General features: G+C 40.2%; 1 protein-coding gene across 10 annotated transcripts in view; it reads left to right on the top strand.

Moving 5' to 3' along the window:
- The window catches only part of ADAMTS3 (ADAM metallopeptidase with thrombospondin type 1 motif 3), a 114,987-nt gene extending 105,863 nt beyond the window's left edge, over positions 1 to 9,124 (top strand). For all 10 annotated transcript variants that reach the window (XM_015861762.3, XM_085546859.1, XM_015861759.3 and 7 more), the window contains 4 exons: positions 12 to 144; positions 482 to 689; positions 1,431 to 1,548; positions 6,265 to 9,124. In XM_015861762.3, the coding sequence (XP_015717248.2) occupies positions 12 to 144; positions 482 to 689; positions 1,431 to 1,548; positions 6,265 to 6,842 (1,037 nt within the window). In that variant the 3' untranslated portion in view covers positions 6,843 to 9,124. The remainder of the gene's footprint in view (positions 1 to 11; positions 145 to 481; positions 690 to 1,430; positions 1,549 to 6,264) is intronic.
- Positions 9,125 to 15,704: the final 6,580 nt, after the last annotated feature.

The raw sequence follows: 15,704 nt of genomic DNA, 5'->3' as shown, positions 1-15,704 counted from the left end.
ATATTTTCCAGGGTTCCAATATACCAAATATGGGTGCCGCAGGAAAAGTGATAACAAAATGGTTCATCGCAGCTTCTGTGAAGCCAGCAAAAAGCCAAAGCCCATTCGTAGAATGTGTAATCTTCAGGAATGCACACGGCCTCTGTAAGTTGGTCATGCATAGGTATACAAATGGTTGCTCCTTGTGGTAGGGGTGAAAATGAAGTCAAGCCAAATTTGGTAGGATGCTAATAGCTTTCTAGAGTGGAGATCTTATGTAATGGATGCGCTTTGGTTGTTGGTTTTTTGTTGTTGTTGTTTCAGTTTTATAAGATCTTGCTTATAAGTTGTATAAGATCCCTCCTACCCTTCCCACACCACCCACCCCACCCCCCAAAAAAAAAGCATGAAAAAACAACATACTAAGAACTGACTGAACTGACAGCAGTTTGGATAATGATAAAAGTTGTGATGGCACTTTATTTTTTTTTTTACTTTCAAGGTGGGCAGCAGATGAGTGGGAATACTGCACAAAAACCTGTGGGAATTCAGGCTACCAGATCCGCACTGTGCGCTGCATTCAGCCCCTTCATGATGGTGCAAACCGCTCTGTCCATTTCAAGTACTGTAGTGGAGATCGCCCTGAGAGTCGCAGGCCATGCAACCGAGTACCATGCCCTGCACAGTGGAAAGCTGGGCCCTGGTCTGAGGTAGGCAAGTAGCAGTTGTGAATGAGTAATGTACCTTTGGTAACACCTCACACCTCTGATGTTGGAGCTGTGCCTGTGGTGAACGTTCCTGCCTGCTCTGGTTGGAGATCTCCAAAACATGACAATCAGCAGTAGATAATGTCTTACTGGCTCTTTGGCTTCTGTAGCTCTCCCTAATTGTCTAGAAACACTGAAAATATCCACAGTGTCAAATACACAATTGTGCAGAACAAATGTAGCCATTTTGTTTTTGTCAACTTTCCAACTTTTCCCCAATTCTGAGGAAAGCATAATTTTTTATTTTTTTTTCTTTTTTTTCTTTTTCACACCAATGTGGACTTGCATTGGTGTCACAGTTTCTGTAAGTGTTAATATTCCTGTGATGTCCTAGGAACAAACACCTGAATGCTGCAGCTAACACAGTGAACACTGAGTTAGAATTCCATGCCTTTTTTGTTCCATTTCTGTTACACTGACAAGAAATAATTGGAAGACTAAGAAGAAAAATTGGTAATATACTCTAATAATAAATTTGATATTGCAGAAAGCAAGGACTGATGAAATTGCACTTCTCTTCCTTGACATATTTTTCCATAATGTCAGCCTTCACTAAAGCCTGCTCTCAAAATAAACTGCTGGAATATATAGCCTGATTTGAAACTAGCCCAGGGCTATTTTAGACACATTGACTATTGCACATCGCTGTGAAATACCCTGAGTTGTCTTGTGTCTGTCTCATAGTGTTCTGTGACCTGTGGGGAAGGAACCGAGACCCGGCAGATCATATGCCGCGCTGGTGACCATTGCAATGGAGAAAAGCCAGAATCAGTGAGGGTTTGTAAACTCCCTCCCTGTAATGGTAAGGAAACAAACTGATTGCAGCAAATTAGATGTAACTGTTCCTGTCTCAGCGCAGTGTGTCAGTACATAGTATGGTTCCAGGGTTAGAGACCTGGATTTCATACTTGAGCGAACTCTGATGAAAAATAATTCACTTTATTTAATCCTGCCTGAAGTTTCAGTTCTACCTGGTGAACCTACTGTGTTGTTATGGACTGGTTTCTAAGACAACTCAGAGCCTGTGCTTACGATCAGGTAGCGTATGTGCCACATTTGCACAGTGCTGTGTTTTAGAGATACTACACTGCCTGGTGTCAACCACACTTTATCTCTTGCATGCTAGAAAATATGTCATTCACTGGTGACCCTCCTGCTTCATTCCAGCTAACGGTGCCTTGTTTTTCAGTCCAGCACATTACTGATATTCTAGTTCAGGGTGATCTGTGTTGCTTACTGGGGCCCTCTCTTATAAACATGTTAAAATAGGGGGGTTGGAGTTGTTAACCTAAGTTGTATTTGCAAAAATTTGTGCTGGAGATGAAGGTCTGTTGTATCACTGGCTGGTGGGAAAAAAAAAGAAAAAAAACTTCTTAGCAATTGCAGTATGTTTTCCTAAAGACTGAATGTAACTGCTTGCCACAAGTCTAGTGAAAGTCTATGCGTTGCTCTTTTTTGTCTTCTGCTGTTGCCAGTGAAAGAACTCAAAGGAGAAAATGATTCTGGGAGCAGTGAACAGTTAAGAGATTCTGCATCCACTAGGTGGGAGCAAATCACTATCTGTGTCTTTATAAACAAGTAGCAGATTGAAAATTAGTTATTCATTATGGACTGATTTTTCAGTCTGTATTCACTGGTGATACAGAAATTTTGGAAATTTCTAAATAAGGTAGCTAAAATAAGGGCTACATCTTCACAAAATGATTCAGATAGATTTGATCTTGTGCTTTAAGCATCAGCTTAAAGAATCTCTATTTTAAGCATCAGCTGAGATATTCTTTAATGGCCAGTTTTAAATTCCAGTCTTTCAGAATTAGGCATCACACAGTCTTACTGTGTCTCTTTCAGTCATACTCAAAGCCAACTGCCACTGACTTGTAAGACTTAGGATATGCTAATATGGGAAATAAGCAATAGATGGCCTTGTACAGGTCCTTTTCAATCACATTGGTTAATACTCACTCTACTTTTTCATTCTTAGATGCTTAATACATACCCATCTTACTTGCCCCACTGAAAGATTTGTGAGGTCATGTCTAAGTCCTTCAGTTTCTTAGCACGGTTCTGAAATGCTAGATTCATTCCTTAAAGAAGGAGGATATATTACACCTTGCAGCAGCTTTAAAAAAAAAGAATTAAAGTAATGGCCAAGGAAATGTACTGATCCATCTGGCCTTGCTGCAGCAAACCTACAGCACAACCTGGTCTTAATAAAAATGCTGCTAAGTACAAGGGCCCAGGCAGCTGCATCAATCCAAGTCCCTCATTCTTCTGACACAACCACAGGGTACCTTGTGGATTCTGCTCCTCAGACACACTGTACCAGCCTCTTTGAGTGCAAACCTCTCTGTTCTACTCAGGAATTTGGGCCATAGCATTGGCCTTTTCTGCCTCCGCACTAGTAGCTGACAGTATTCTTTCAGACCAAATAGTCTGTCTTTTTCACCACACACTTCTAATGTGGTTTCTACCACACTCTATGTTTAGGGAGAATGTAGCTAAAATATTGATATTATTCAGTAATATTTGTGTAGGTAAGCTCTTTATGCATGGAAAGTGTGGTAATAGTTTATTTTTAAGTTTGTATAGCTTTGGTTACTATTTTGATTTCCAGGGCATTAGACATAGCAAAATATTTGTCTACAGCAGATGTTATTGACTAATGATTTATTGTATAAATGCAGAATTGCTGAGAATTCAATTCAGATGGAACTGTGATGAGCATTATCCTCGGTTAGTGTGATTCTTTTTGTAGTATGAGGCACATTAACCTTCGTCTTCCATTTCATTAGAAAACATTTGTCTGCATACAGGAGAAGAGCCACCACTTCTATCAGATGCCTCAGCAGAGATGACAAAAACTGATTTTATGGTACTTGCATAAACTGATGAACAGGTCTTTGGATAGACTTATTATGAGCTATCTCTGCTTTGCAATACGTGATTTAGAATGCAAAAAATCCACCTGTTGTTTCAGACGTTAGTGCCTAAATATCAGATTCCAGCTCAAAGCAAGATTTCTCAGTGGGATGCTCTCACCCAGCATCCCACTGGATGTACAACTACGGTGATCCTTTTGGTAAGAACTGTGTCACTTCTAAAATGCAATGTGAAATGTTTGAGTCAGTTTAAATTCCTAGCTTCACCTCTAAAGATTCGCTAGGGAACCGATGCACTTTCTTGTGTCTTCTACTCTTAGTTACCGTGAAGCAAGTAACAAATTGTGAGAAGGAGAACTTTTACCGAGAACATCAGCAGAAGGATACAAGCACTTCTGTACTGAATAGGAAATTGTTGACTAGGTTGTGCAGAATTAACCTAAAAAGTAAAAAAAGGGGATTATGTGAGTATGTAGCTCCAAGATTGTACTTATGGAACCTACTGGAAGTAGATAAGTACAAAACCAAATCTTTGCACTACCATTTGAGTCACAAAATCAAAGCTATTGCAAATCAATACCAGAAAAATCAGCCATTAGAAAACAGGACAAAATTAGATGCTCTGCCACTATGGAGTGGCAAAAATAATTATTTGCTTCTTTCTTTTTTGACTTTGTTCGCTATTTTAGGTCGTAACATTTGCTTTCACTTATACATAGATACAAATCACAGTGTGTTAATGACTGTCACAATTTTCCAGATCAAATGATCTCATTTACGTGGAAGCATAATTATTACTTTATATATGATGCAAAGATTTGTGTTTCAATATTAGCTTTACTAGTTTAGATGAATTGTGAATGTAGCCCTTGAATTTCCCATGCTCATTCCTGCTGAAAATAGTCTTATAGTGCTTTCATGGACTACATATATTCTCAGGCAAAGCTGCAGGTTTAACTCAGGTTTGTCAAGAACCAATAAACATCTATCCTAATCCATCAGGATTAGGAGCAAGGAAAAAATTTATATTATGTGCCAGAGTCATATAATTTGCTATTTATAAACAGCATCCCACAAGCCCTCTGATGCAAGTGTGCAATTTCACTGAATTCAGTGCAATTAAACTGATCTACACTGATTGAGGGGTTGGACTACAGTTAGCATTTTAAAAAAGGAACACTTGGTTGCCTAACATACTGTTGACATGCGGTAAGACAACATCTATACTAGTGAGAAAATATCACAGTACAGAAGGCTAATTTAATTTCAGAGCTTAGCAAGTGGCATTACGTGCCATCTGTTGCTCATTGAAATGTTGACTGAATAATTGCTAACTATGAATGGAAGACACATATGGAACAGATATTCTCAGTAGTCAGAGTTAGCTTTTGGCCATTTACATTATGGTTCTGCATACTTCTAATTTAAGTAAAATCCATCAGTACCATTTCAAATAAAATGTGGTATGTTAGGAAAAATCTGTTAATGGGTGTGTCCTGCTAGTCTCTTCCTAAAGTGTTTGAATAGTTACTGGATGCACCAAGCAATTATTTGTCCTCGTTGCTGGTTTTCTGCCCTGGGAAGTGTTATGTGTTTGTAATTTTTTCATCTGATTCTGCACTGCTGCTAAAGCCTTTGCACCTGATTTAGGTGGTGTAGGTAGTACAACAGATTGCAAGATTGGAAACATAAGCTCAATATTGCCACCAACTCTCAAGTGCTAGAAGCTCAATGTTTGTCCCAGCTCAAGTGACACTAAAACGTAGAACTTTGCCTTTGAATTCATGTGATGGATGACACTGAAGAAGCCTGGGTATGGATGTACTCTTAGCTCAGTATAAAAGTGTTATATTTCTTCAGACTCAGTGTGTTTTAAGGCTTTCCTCCCTACCTTTTTTGATCAGCGTGACTGCTTCTCTATCCGTGCAACACAATTATCCAGCAAATGCTCAAAAAAAGACTGATGTTTCTGAGATCTCAACCTTGACTTCTTTAAGAAGTCTTTTGCTTACTGAAAGGAATGCCTCGCATGATCTGAAGGCATCTTATATCTGACCTATCTGTTAGAAGCTTTCCATCAGTTCTCCATTTATGTTTGGGTCACTGAAAAACTAAGAAATGTTTCTAACATTTATTTTAAGAGATGATGTAAAAGGCATCTTTGAGAGTTTGTGGAATTGTAGAAAATTCCAAGCTGAAAGGGACCCACAGGGATCATTGAATCCAACTCGACCCAAAATTACTGCTTGGGATTTTTGTAAAGGAAGATGAATTTGTTTTTAATTTTATTGCTAGATAATATCCTCAGGCTAGATTTGAGGCAGGTAGAATGACTGGTACTGGCTGTCTGTAGACCTCCACAAACATGACTTTCCTCTGTTTGCTACTGGTCTGTACAGAAGCCAGCATTTTCAAAGTAACTGATTAATTCTGTTTTTTTGTTGTTGTTCTCAGAGCTGCCTCTTTAAAAGGGCTGGTTTGTTTTCTGGGGCTTGGTGAGTTTTTTCGTGGATTAAACATCTCAGACTAGCCCATCATTTTGAAAACAGGCATTATTTTATCAATGCCCATCTAAATGCAGTATGAATATTTCAGTGCTCTTCATTAGGTTTACAATCAGCATTGCATTTGTTTTGCAGATGAGCCCTGTATGGGAGACAAATCTATCTTCTGTCAGATGGAAGTTCTTGCACGTTACTGTTCCATCCCTGGCTACAACAAGCTGTGCTGTGAGTCCTGCAGCAAGCGCAGCAGCACTCTCCCACCACCATTCCTTACCGAAGCTGCTGAAACTGAGGAGGAAGTGATGTTTGGTCAAAGTGATTTGCCTAGAGCTTTGGTGATGCCAACGCCTTTAGTCGCCCATTATGCAGAGTTCCTGCCAGGGAGAAGGGGCCTGAGCAGGCTTCACTTCACAGAAGAGAATACAGACACACATGTCCCTCCATCAAACACAAAGTCCAAGGGTGCTGAGTTTCCACAATGGAGAGTTCCTCTGGCAAGCAAGACTTCCAAGCTATTTGCTTTGCTCCAACAGCCACCTGCCAACGGCAGCAGTCTTGGTCCTCCAAATGACCGTGCTCTGGTCACAGCTGTTCCTGTGGTGTCAGCTAATAACACCGCAGTGGGTGCTCCTTCTCCATCAAGAACCTCACAGAAGAGTGAGAAGCAAATTGACAAGAGATGGCCTTCGAGGTCCTCCACTGTGGAAAGATGAATGTGAATTCCACATGGAGAAGACTTGCAGAAAGAAGCTTTGGTTCACTTTGTGTTTCATTTCTTTACTTCTGGACACTACGGTGCATGCTGCTTTCCACGAGAAGGATGCTGCAGATCATCAATTAATTCTCCTTGTAAATACAAAGAACAAGAAGTGCTGGTTCACTTTTGAGTTGCTCCCATCCTCCTTCCATACTGTCATCTGCATAGCTTGAATGCATTGGAGGAAAGCACCAAAGAATATTCCTAACAGTGCACAAAAGTTGCCAAGGGCATCCGTCAAGCTCTAGTACAGGGAGAGTGGCCATGTCCTCAGTATTTTTGTTTTTAAACCCTCACATGTAGAAAACACCCCACTACAAGAAGTACCAAACGTTTACATGATACAAAATACTTTTGCAGTGGAACAACTGAATTAATGAGACTTGTTTTGCTAATTTATCTATATAAATGGATATTGTATGAGTAAATTTGCAGCTGTTGTGTAAATACTGTATATTGCAGAAAATCAGTATTATTTTTAAGAGTTTTGTGCTGTCAGACGACTGTTTACGTATGTTACATTCTGGACAATTGCAAGGTGCCTGCCATTGAGTACTGCCTTATTTACATTCCACAAGTTGATTTTTTAAGCAGCATTGTCATAAAAGGATAAGTTCCATTTTCATATGAATTACATCTACTGACACTAGGAAAGAGTTTGTTGTTTGATTGTTCTTTAATATCAACAATGTGATGCTTTCTTTTCAAATAGAGGAGGGGGGTTGGGGGGGGGAGTGGGAAGAAGTGTAATTCTAAAAGTATGAGTCTGCTTATTGCCACCTGCCCATTAAAAGTTGGTTTGGACATTTTAGTGTAATTCCAGTCACAGGTTGGAAAAATGCTTTTACGTGCCTGTGAAATGAACACTGACACCTGCAGCCTACACTGAGCAGGCATTGCTTTGGTTAGGAGTTGCAGTGCTGTCCCTTAAGTCTCCTCTTGCCTAAGAGGTCAGACCAGTGTAGGAAAGCATGTATATACTGTAAGTACTGTAACATTCACAAGTCAAAAATGAGTTGTGTTTTCCAGACGATCCAGTTGTTCTTTTATGAAGCTAAAAAAAAGCATCATAGTGGTAGCACCAAGAAGAAATAGCTGTGGCAAGACTTAAAAGAGATTTCTTTTTTTTCCTATTGGAAGCATTGGTTTAAAGGTGAGAGAGATATTTATTTTTCAGCATGGTTCACCTCAAAATCTCCACAAGCACAATGCATCTGACTGCAATAATGTACTAGTGATTTATGTCAATAACCATCTTGTTCACAGTCCACCCAATCACACTCTCTCCTGTGTGTTGCTGTAAAGTACTTGTATATAGGATTGAGAACTAAAGATATTTATTAAAAGTTGAATTCTTGATAGTATTTTATGTACTAAATATTTACACTAAGGGCAGTTGACTATCCTTTTTGCCAAGATAAAATAGATGTAACTAGACACTTGTACATGCTATGTCATATGGATAGAACAGAAATTTAAGCTAACTAAACTACTGTAGAGAAATTGTTGATCTTATTCTTAAAAATTATAATAAACAAAAAAACTATTTGACTTTTTTTTTTTTTTTTATTACAAGCATCTTTAATTTCTAAGTAGGATATTAAATATTCATGTGCAATTTTTGCTTCCCCATGAGAAGTCCTCATGATTGCCCTATTTGAAAGAACAGCAGATGTGTGCCTCTAACATACTATAAAACAGTAGGATTCTAAGTTAGGACTCCAAAGGTTAAATTCTGGAAAGAAACTTCTGAGGTGATTATGCATAATAACTGGATGACCAGGATAATTTAAGGGTGAAAACTGTCGTCAGAAGTCTTTTATTGTAAATGAAATTTAAGAAGATGAATCCTGTTGAAGGGAGTATGGGGTCACCACACATCTTACATCATGATGTGCATAATCTAACCCACTGTAGTACTGACTCGCCACCTCTAAAGAATTGCTGCTACCTTTCTGCAAGGCTTTTGAAGGTCAGAGACATTAGTATTAAATATATTGTGCAGACAAACCCTGAGCCTCAAACAGACAAATGGGGTGTGTTTTGTTACTTGGAAATTTCCAAAAGGTCGAATTCTCTGTCTTTATCTTCTACATACATACAGTGTGGGTGTAGATAATTGTTGTACCTTTTTGCTTTCTTTTCTACCAGGCTACTCTCTCTGTCATTAAAGTGTACACTACTGATCCTGTTCGTTGTATTGGGGAGCATGTAGCAATAAAATCTTTAAGACAATAAGGCTTTTTTTTCCTGGTTTGATCCAAGAGTTTCTTATTTTATCCTTTACAAAATGAAGGAATACGTACATCCCCAAACTTCACTCACTTGAAAAAAGCTCTTTTCCCGTCATATATATGTTGTATCTTCAAAACCTATGACAAAATTCTTGTAATTTAGGATTAACAAAACTGAGTGTGCAGAACAAGATTTTCTTTATGCAACATTTTTATATGCCATGCACTTCACAGAGTTCACATCAGTGTAGGTGGCTTGAGGGACTTCATAGCCCTCTGTGGAGGCCTATGCTTCTTTCTGAGGAAAAACAATTGCCTTCACTGCGTCTTTCTCTGGAAAACAGGTTTTAAATCACTTCCAGGTTCCTGTGACTTGTGGAAGGGGGTACTAATAAAAATCACTGGCAATAGGATATAAAAGCTGTTTTAAAACTGAAGAGTGGTTTCTGAGTCAAAGCAAGTGCATTTTGAAAGTTCCTGAGTGGTTTGCTTAATCCCCTGCACCACTCAGAGTAGATTAAACTCATTCAGATGTTTCCAGAGTCCTGATGCACTTACGAAGTGGAATGAATCATTAGTGAAGAGGGGCTAATAGCAAAGTAATTAAATCTCCCTTGTCAGATACACATACGCAACTCACCCAGACTTCTGGAGTCATATGCACACGTAACACCTTCTCACACCTGAAATATTAGAAACAGCACGTTTACAGAAGCCTCAGCCTTTGCTTTTAAAATGTTGCATGCTACAGGAAGAACTTGTTCAGCCATGTCTGTCTTTTGAGCGCTTCCTGTGACCTTCCAACACTTGGGAAGTTCCTCCTAACAAAAGTCTAACATCGATAGAAGTCTAACAAAAATTCTTCTCCAGGACACACATGCATAGATAGAATATAGGAACTATGACATTGTACTCCCTCTGAAGGTGGATAGCAAGGACTAAACAGAGTTGAGTATATGGCATTGTAGAGAAAGATATGCCAGCCCTTTCCTAGAAACAGGTGTTCACAGTGGGTGTGAAATTGAATATGGCATTGACAGAGCCGGAATACAAAAGGAAAGAAGGTGAAAGATAAAGGATTTGCTACTGGATGATTTCTCCTTTGAATCAATTCTAGGAACCCTGGAGTGCTCCTGTCACAGGGGCATATCTGAACCACAAGCTCCACCCCTTCCGGGAGCACAGCTGAATTACCCTCACCTGTGCTCCCACAGCTGACCCGACACTTGCCTCAGCTGGTTAATCAGAGGTTCAGGCTGTGATTACCAATTTCCCATACAGGAGGAAATAAAAATGGACTTTAAGTTCAACTTTTTCAAATTCTTTTTTATTACATAGTCTTAACTAGGGGAAGAAAATGGAAGTACCGAGGCATGGTATGACTCATTTTAATCAAATAGAGCTTCACAAGGAGGCTGCGATTCCCATTTCCCAGGCTGCTGGATTACACTGCCACTGCAGACTGATTTAATCTGTCATTCTAAGGTGTTTATTATCCTCTGCCAGTAGATGAAGCATCAATACCTTTGCACTGCATAGTTCTTTGGAAGCAGAGGTTATAGTGTCCTGATAAACAGCTAGATCTCACCTGCTGATGTGATAGTGTATGTGCTTGGTTTTTCATGCATGGAAGAAATGGTGCATGCAGGTGAAGGTAATTAGAAAATCAGCATGTAATTAGAGCAGCCTGTGATACTGGGAAGAGGTTCCCTTCCTAACTCAACAGCAAAATACAGTCACTCTGCATTATGTGTGTATTTCCTCACAAATGTGTAGTCGCTGAGCAAATACTGAGATACTGCTTGTAGGCTACTTGCTATTTCTAAATCCATAATTTACTTGTATAAAACACTCTTTAAAAGCACCTGAACTAAAAACGTTAGTAGTGGTGCCAAGTTACCGAGTAAAGGATCTGTTTCTTTCTCTAAATAAGTGGTTTAAAGAAGAACTGCTATTATCCTTGCTGAGTGTAGGTGTGAAGTGGTCTTTCTTGGGACTTTGCTGTATAAAGTGTGTCTGAAAGAGTTGCTTGTGAACATTCACTATAACTACTCACTACTGTAGCTATAGGAGAGCCTTTGAACAAAGACAGGCCACCTCCCCCACAGGTCTGAACAGCAAATTCAGGGCAAGCAATGACAGAGAAGGATTGTTAATACACACAAACCCCTCACGGTGCTTCCTCCAGCAGCCATGCCTTCCCTCCAAGACTCACCCCCTACAGCTGTTAGCAATGGCCCATCAGGTGCAGGAGGCACACCTGATGGCTCTGCCCACAGCTGTTCCTAACAGCCTCAGGTTATAACAGCCTGAGCCAGCTCCTCAGCAGCTCTTTGGACACTGCAGTACGTGTGGAGCTCTTCAGATGCAAGCAGCAGCAGATGGAGCACGGTGGCTGAGGTTAGTGGTGAGGGGAAGGAGTGGGTTCTGAGCTTTGGTCCCATCTTTGGGTTTCAGATGGGCTTTGTGCTTCTCCCTTGATAAGTGGAGGCTGAATCCTGCTTTCTTGGGGTTTGAAAGCAGGTTTGCTGTGCTGATCTGCAGGCTTGAAAGATGGGGGTAAGTGCTGTGCTTGTAGAACTTGGATTACCCTCACTTGGCTGGTTTGGGGGTTAGGAAATACTGGCTTCAAAAAGGCTCCTTTAACAGCTCACAACATGGATTAAGTAACGTGTTTTGGAAGCTCAGAACCTAGCTTGTTTGGTAGGTGTTGGGGCTCAAACTGCAGGCTGAGTTATGTGCTTTTCAGTCTTTATACTGAGTTCATTGGGTGCTGTAAATGAAGGTCGAGTGCTGTGTTTTTAGGGCTCAGAAGGTTCATTTGTCCAGTTTGGGGCTGAGGCGGAAACAAAAGCAAAGCCACACGTTAACAGCTTCGGGGCACTAGTAACATATGGGGGCGAGAAGGTCGAGCCCTCAAAATGGCCGCAGCGCTGGCTCACAACGCCGGCGCCACCTGGTGGCTGCTTTAGGAACTACAGCGCCGCGGATGCCTCGTGATTTTCTAGAAGCTTCGGAGGTAACAGCCAGCTTGTGGCAAGGCTTGGGCGTGAGGGTGGATGTGTGCTGGTCAATGAAGTACTATGTATGCTCTACTAAAAGCACTTAGGTAGGAAAATAGTTTTATTCTTTTGCATATGTCTGAGATGTGTTCCCAAGAAGTGAACATGAAAGAGGTGCTGGAGCTGTACCTGGAAAGGCCTGTGTTTCTCAGCATGGAGAGCAGCACGTAATAGAACTTTTCACGCTTGTATACATCAAAGGTCCAAAATGTTTTGACGTGTCAGTGTGTGAGTTTGCGATGTCTGTTTAACCTTGACTTAATGTAACTGTTCTTATAGCTGCCTCAGCATCTCAAACAGAATTGTGTTGGTGCTGTGGTGTGATTGCAGTGGTACCTGATGGTCGCTTACAGTCTTCTGACAAAAAATACAGCAGCTGCATCTTAAAGCAAATGTGAAACAGCCAAACAGCTTTCTCTTGAAAAGTCCCTTAATGAGCGCTATTTTTGTAAGCTGTGAAAAGACAATGGTGATAGAAATGCACACCATTTTTTGTGGTGTTTACTGAAGATAATTAATGCCAACTATCTCTGTTTTTTAACAACTTTTGGCTCTAAAACTGCTTAGAACAGAGGTGTTGAGACTCTTAAGTATGTCTGAGATCAAGGAGCACCTTGTGGGGTTTTGTTTTACCGAAGTAATTTTTCTAAAGAATTCAAAACAAAAAGTGGTGCCCAACTTGAGTTTCAATTGATGTCCATGTAGCTGAGGTCTTTATGGGGCTTCTCGTATAGTTTTTCAGACATCTAGATTCATAATGCATTATTTTCCATCTGCTTACTGCTTTGCTATGTTGGACAACGTGTTCAATGATGGTGCTTAAGTATGTTCAAAGGAATATAGATTCTTTTGAAGGCTTCTTGTAACTGAGGTGGAACAGCAGGTGGGATGAAACTGTGTATGATGCCCTGTGGTTTTACATCAATAATATTTGGTCTGTGTGATGCCAAGGTGGTAAACACTGAAGGCAGCTCTATTGAACTTGAGTGCTGCCTTAAATTAATTGACATTGGGTAAGTTTTACAGGTAGCTTTCTTTTTGACTTTATGTGAAGCAAATTGAGCATATCTCAAACTGTATCTGTGCTGTGCAGTTGGAAGTCAAGCTGAAAAATATACCTCATACTGGCATCTGTATTGCTCACCTGTTTATTTATACGAACAGATTATACTGAATCTTACTGTTTTCAGTGACTACTCCAAGGTTTCATTTATGAGAAGAACTGAACACTCAAAGCTCTTCCTTTAGATGTCTTGTGTTCTTAAAGATATGTCTGTGTATTGGCTGGAAGCCTGTGCTTATGCCATCTGCAGACCTGAGATGACTTTGGTAAGATATTTTTTGTATTACAAGTAATACTTGCTATTTTCACGGCCCAAAGCCAAGATTTTGCTGTGTCTCTAATGCAGCCTTGAGTGTGGTCATTATATTCCTGACACTCATTAAAAAATGCAGTTGGTGTATAGTGCCTTTTTCCCCATATGCAGACTCTTCTTTATTCAAAGTGATGGTTATAATACTGGGCTCTTATGGTCAATGGGGCTTAATTATCTCAGTACTTGTACTAATGTATGAGGTTGGTGTTCATCAGATAATTGCTCCCGTATCATACAGAAGTACTACTGCTGACACTCCTGAATTGCTGTGAATAAACATTGCTGAACAGGTTATTCTAAGAACAGTTCCTGGAAAAACTTCCTCTGACTGGTGGTTTCCTTTTTTGTAATTTCTTTCCTACTTCAGCTGTTTCAGAAACCTATAAATATTGGACCATTGACAGGCTTCTGAGCCCCTGGCAGTGTAAGTGTCCCTTCAGCTGCAGTTTGGCATTTGTAAGAGGCTGTGAATAGACACTTATAGCTGCAGTATCTGCAAAAGCTCTAGAAAATTGATGCTGAAGCAGCTGAAAACCAGGTGCTATTAGATATACCTAGGTGTTACAAATCTTGTTTCACTCCTTGGTACTGTTTACCCTGCATTTGGAAGGCCTGATTTTTGGATTGCATTGGTTTGTTCTGCAAGCTTATGAAGAGCTTGTGCTTCATGGTCGTCTTCTTAGTAGGTCAGTGGCTGTGTTGGCTTACAGTTGGTGTTGGTGAAGAGGAGGCATGTTGCTCAACCTTCTGGTATCTGGTGAGTGATGTCCAGTAGTGCATGAACTGCTGACAGGAGTGTTGTGGAGTTCAACCATGTCCATATCCTTGAATTTACTATTTGGTGTTGCCGTATCACATCGAGGCTATAGATAAAAGACTGAAGGCATGAACCTAAGTGATCCAAGTATGTGTTTTTGCTTACTGTGCTTGTATTCATTAAAAATGCTGAAATGGCAGGTAACAGGCTGCCTGTTTGTATTTGGTATTTGCAGAACTGGTTGTGGTAGGAGCATGTGCACGTTAATATCAGTAAGTAATGAACATAAAGAGGTTGAAAGTAAGTCCCAGATCTACAGAAATAAAATGAATTGACCTATTTCCGAAAACTTTGAAGTTCTTCTGCCTTAACAATTACTTTAAAAACTAGAGGTGGTAACTTTTAAGTTTTGAGGTGTTTACTCTGTACTGCTGTTTAAGCAGCTCTTAGATGAACAAGTGCCCCCTTTCTAAAGCTGTAAATGTCACAGTTTTCTTAGTGTACTGCAGGAGTTATGAGGAATAGTTTCCCAGTGTAACCTTGTAGCTGAGTTAAGGAGTTTGAAAAAACTGATATTCCTTCCTGTTTTGGCATTTAAATGTGGCTTCAAGATTTATAACAGTTTGCAATACGAGCACTTCCTTTGCTCTTTGTGCTCCAGGACCTTCCTCTGGGCCTGCAAGAGCTGTGCTGCTTTGCTGAGTGATGTTTTGGATTGACCTGACAAAGAAATACACTACAGTGTATGTCATGCAACTTGGTCTGTGCATAGAAGTGGAGGATCAGCGGTGGAAGGTTTGCTTTGCTATTTATTGTGTGACATAGGCAGCCCTCACTGAGAGGATCATTATCTTTTATTCTCCGGTTTGTTCTTGAGTGCTGAAAGGGCCTGTCTTGCTTTAGTCACCATCTACTTAATGGAAACGAAAGGTCAAGGAGTTTCTGGCTTCAGGAAGATGATTTAATAGTTACTTTCCATTGCGTGGTGCTCAAGTTAATATACAGCTTTCCGAAATCGTAGTAAATGGTCCAAGCTATGTGAAGTAAATTTTGGGTGGTAGCTAGGGAAAACTATAAGCTTTCTTCCAGAAGGGGAATAGGAGGTGTACAGGTAAGGGTTAGCACTTGAGAGCTCCTAGATTAGGACAGGAACAAGCAGTGTAGTGTGTTTGGAGGTAGAAGGGGGGGGCTCCAAAACTGGGCTTAGTGAGATCATCTTCTGCACAGAGTTTGAGATGGTTTTGTGTGATTACTGTTCATTCTGCTGCTTTTGGGACCAGTAAATAGGTATGTATGTTACTCAGGGTCTTGAGAGATCACAGCCTAAGTATGCTTTCAGTGTACTCTGACTTCACACAGTATTGTATCTAACAGTAGAATGCTATAACT

This window comes from Coturnix japonica, chromosome 4 (genome assembly GCF_054131305.1).
Source record: "Coturnix japonica strain WE chromosome 4, WE-NBRP24, whole genome shotgun sequence".
Classification (NCBI taxonomy): Eukaryota; Metazoa; Chordata; class Aves; order Galliformes; family Phasianidae; genus Coturnix; species Coturnix japonica.
The sequence above is the reverse complement of the archived record's forward strand: the minus strand, read 5'-3'. Positions and strand labels throughout refer to the sequence as shown.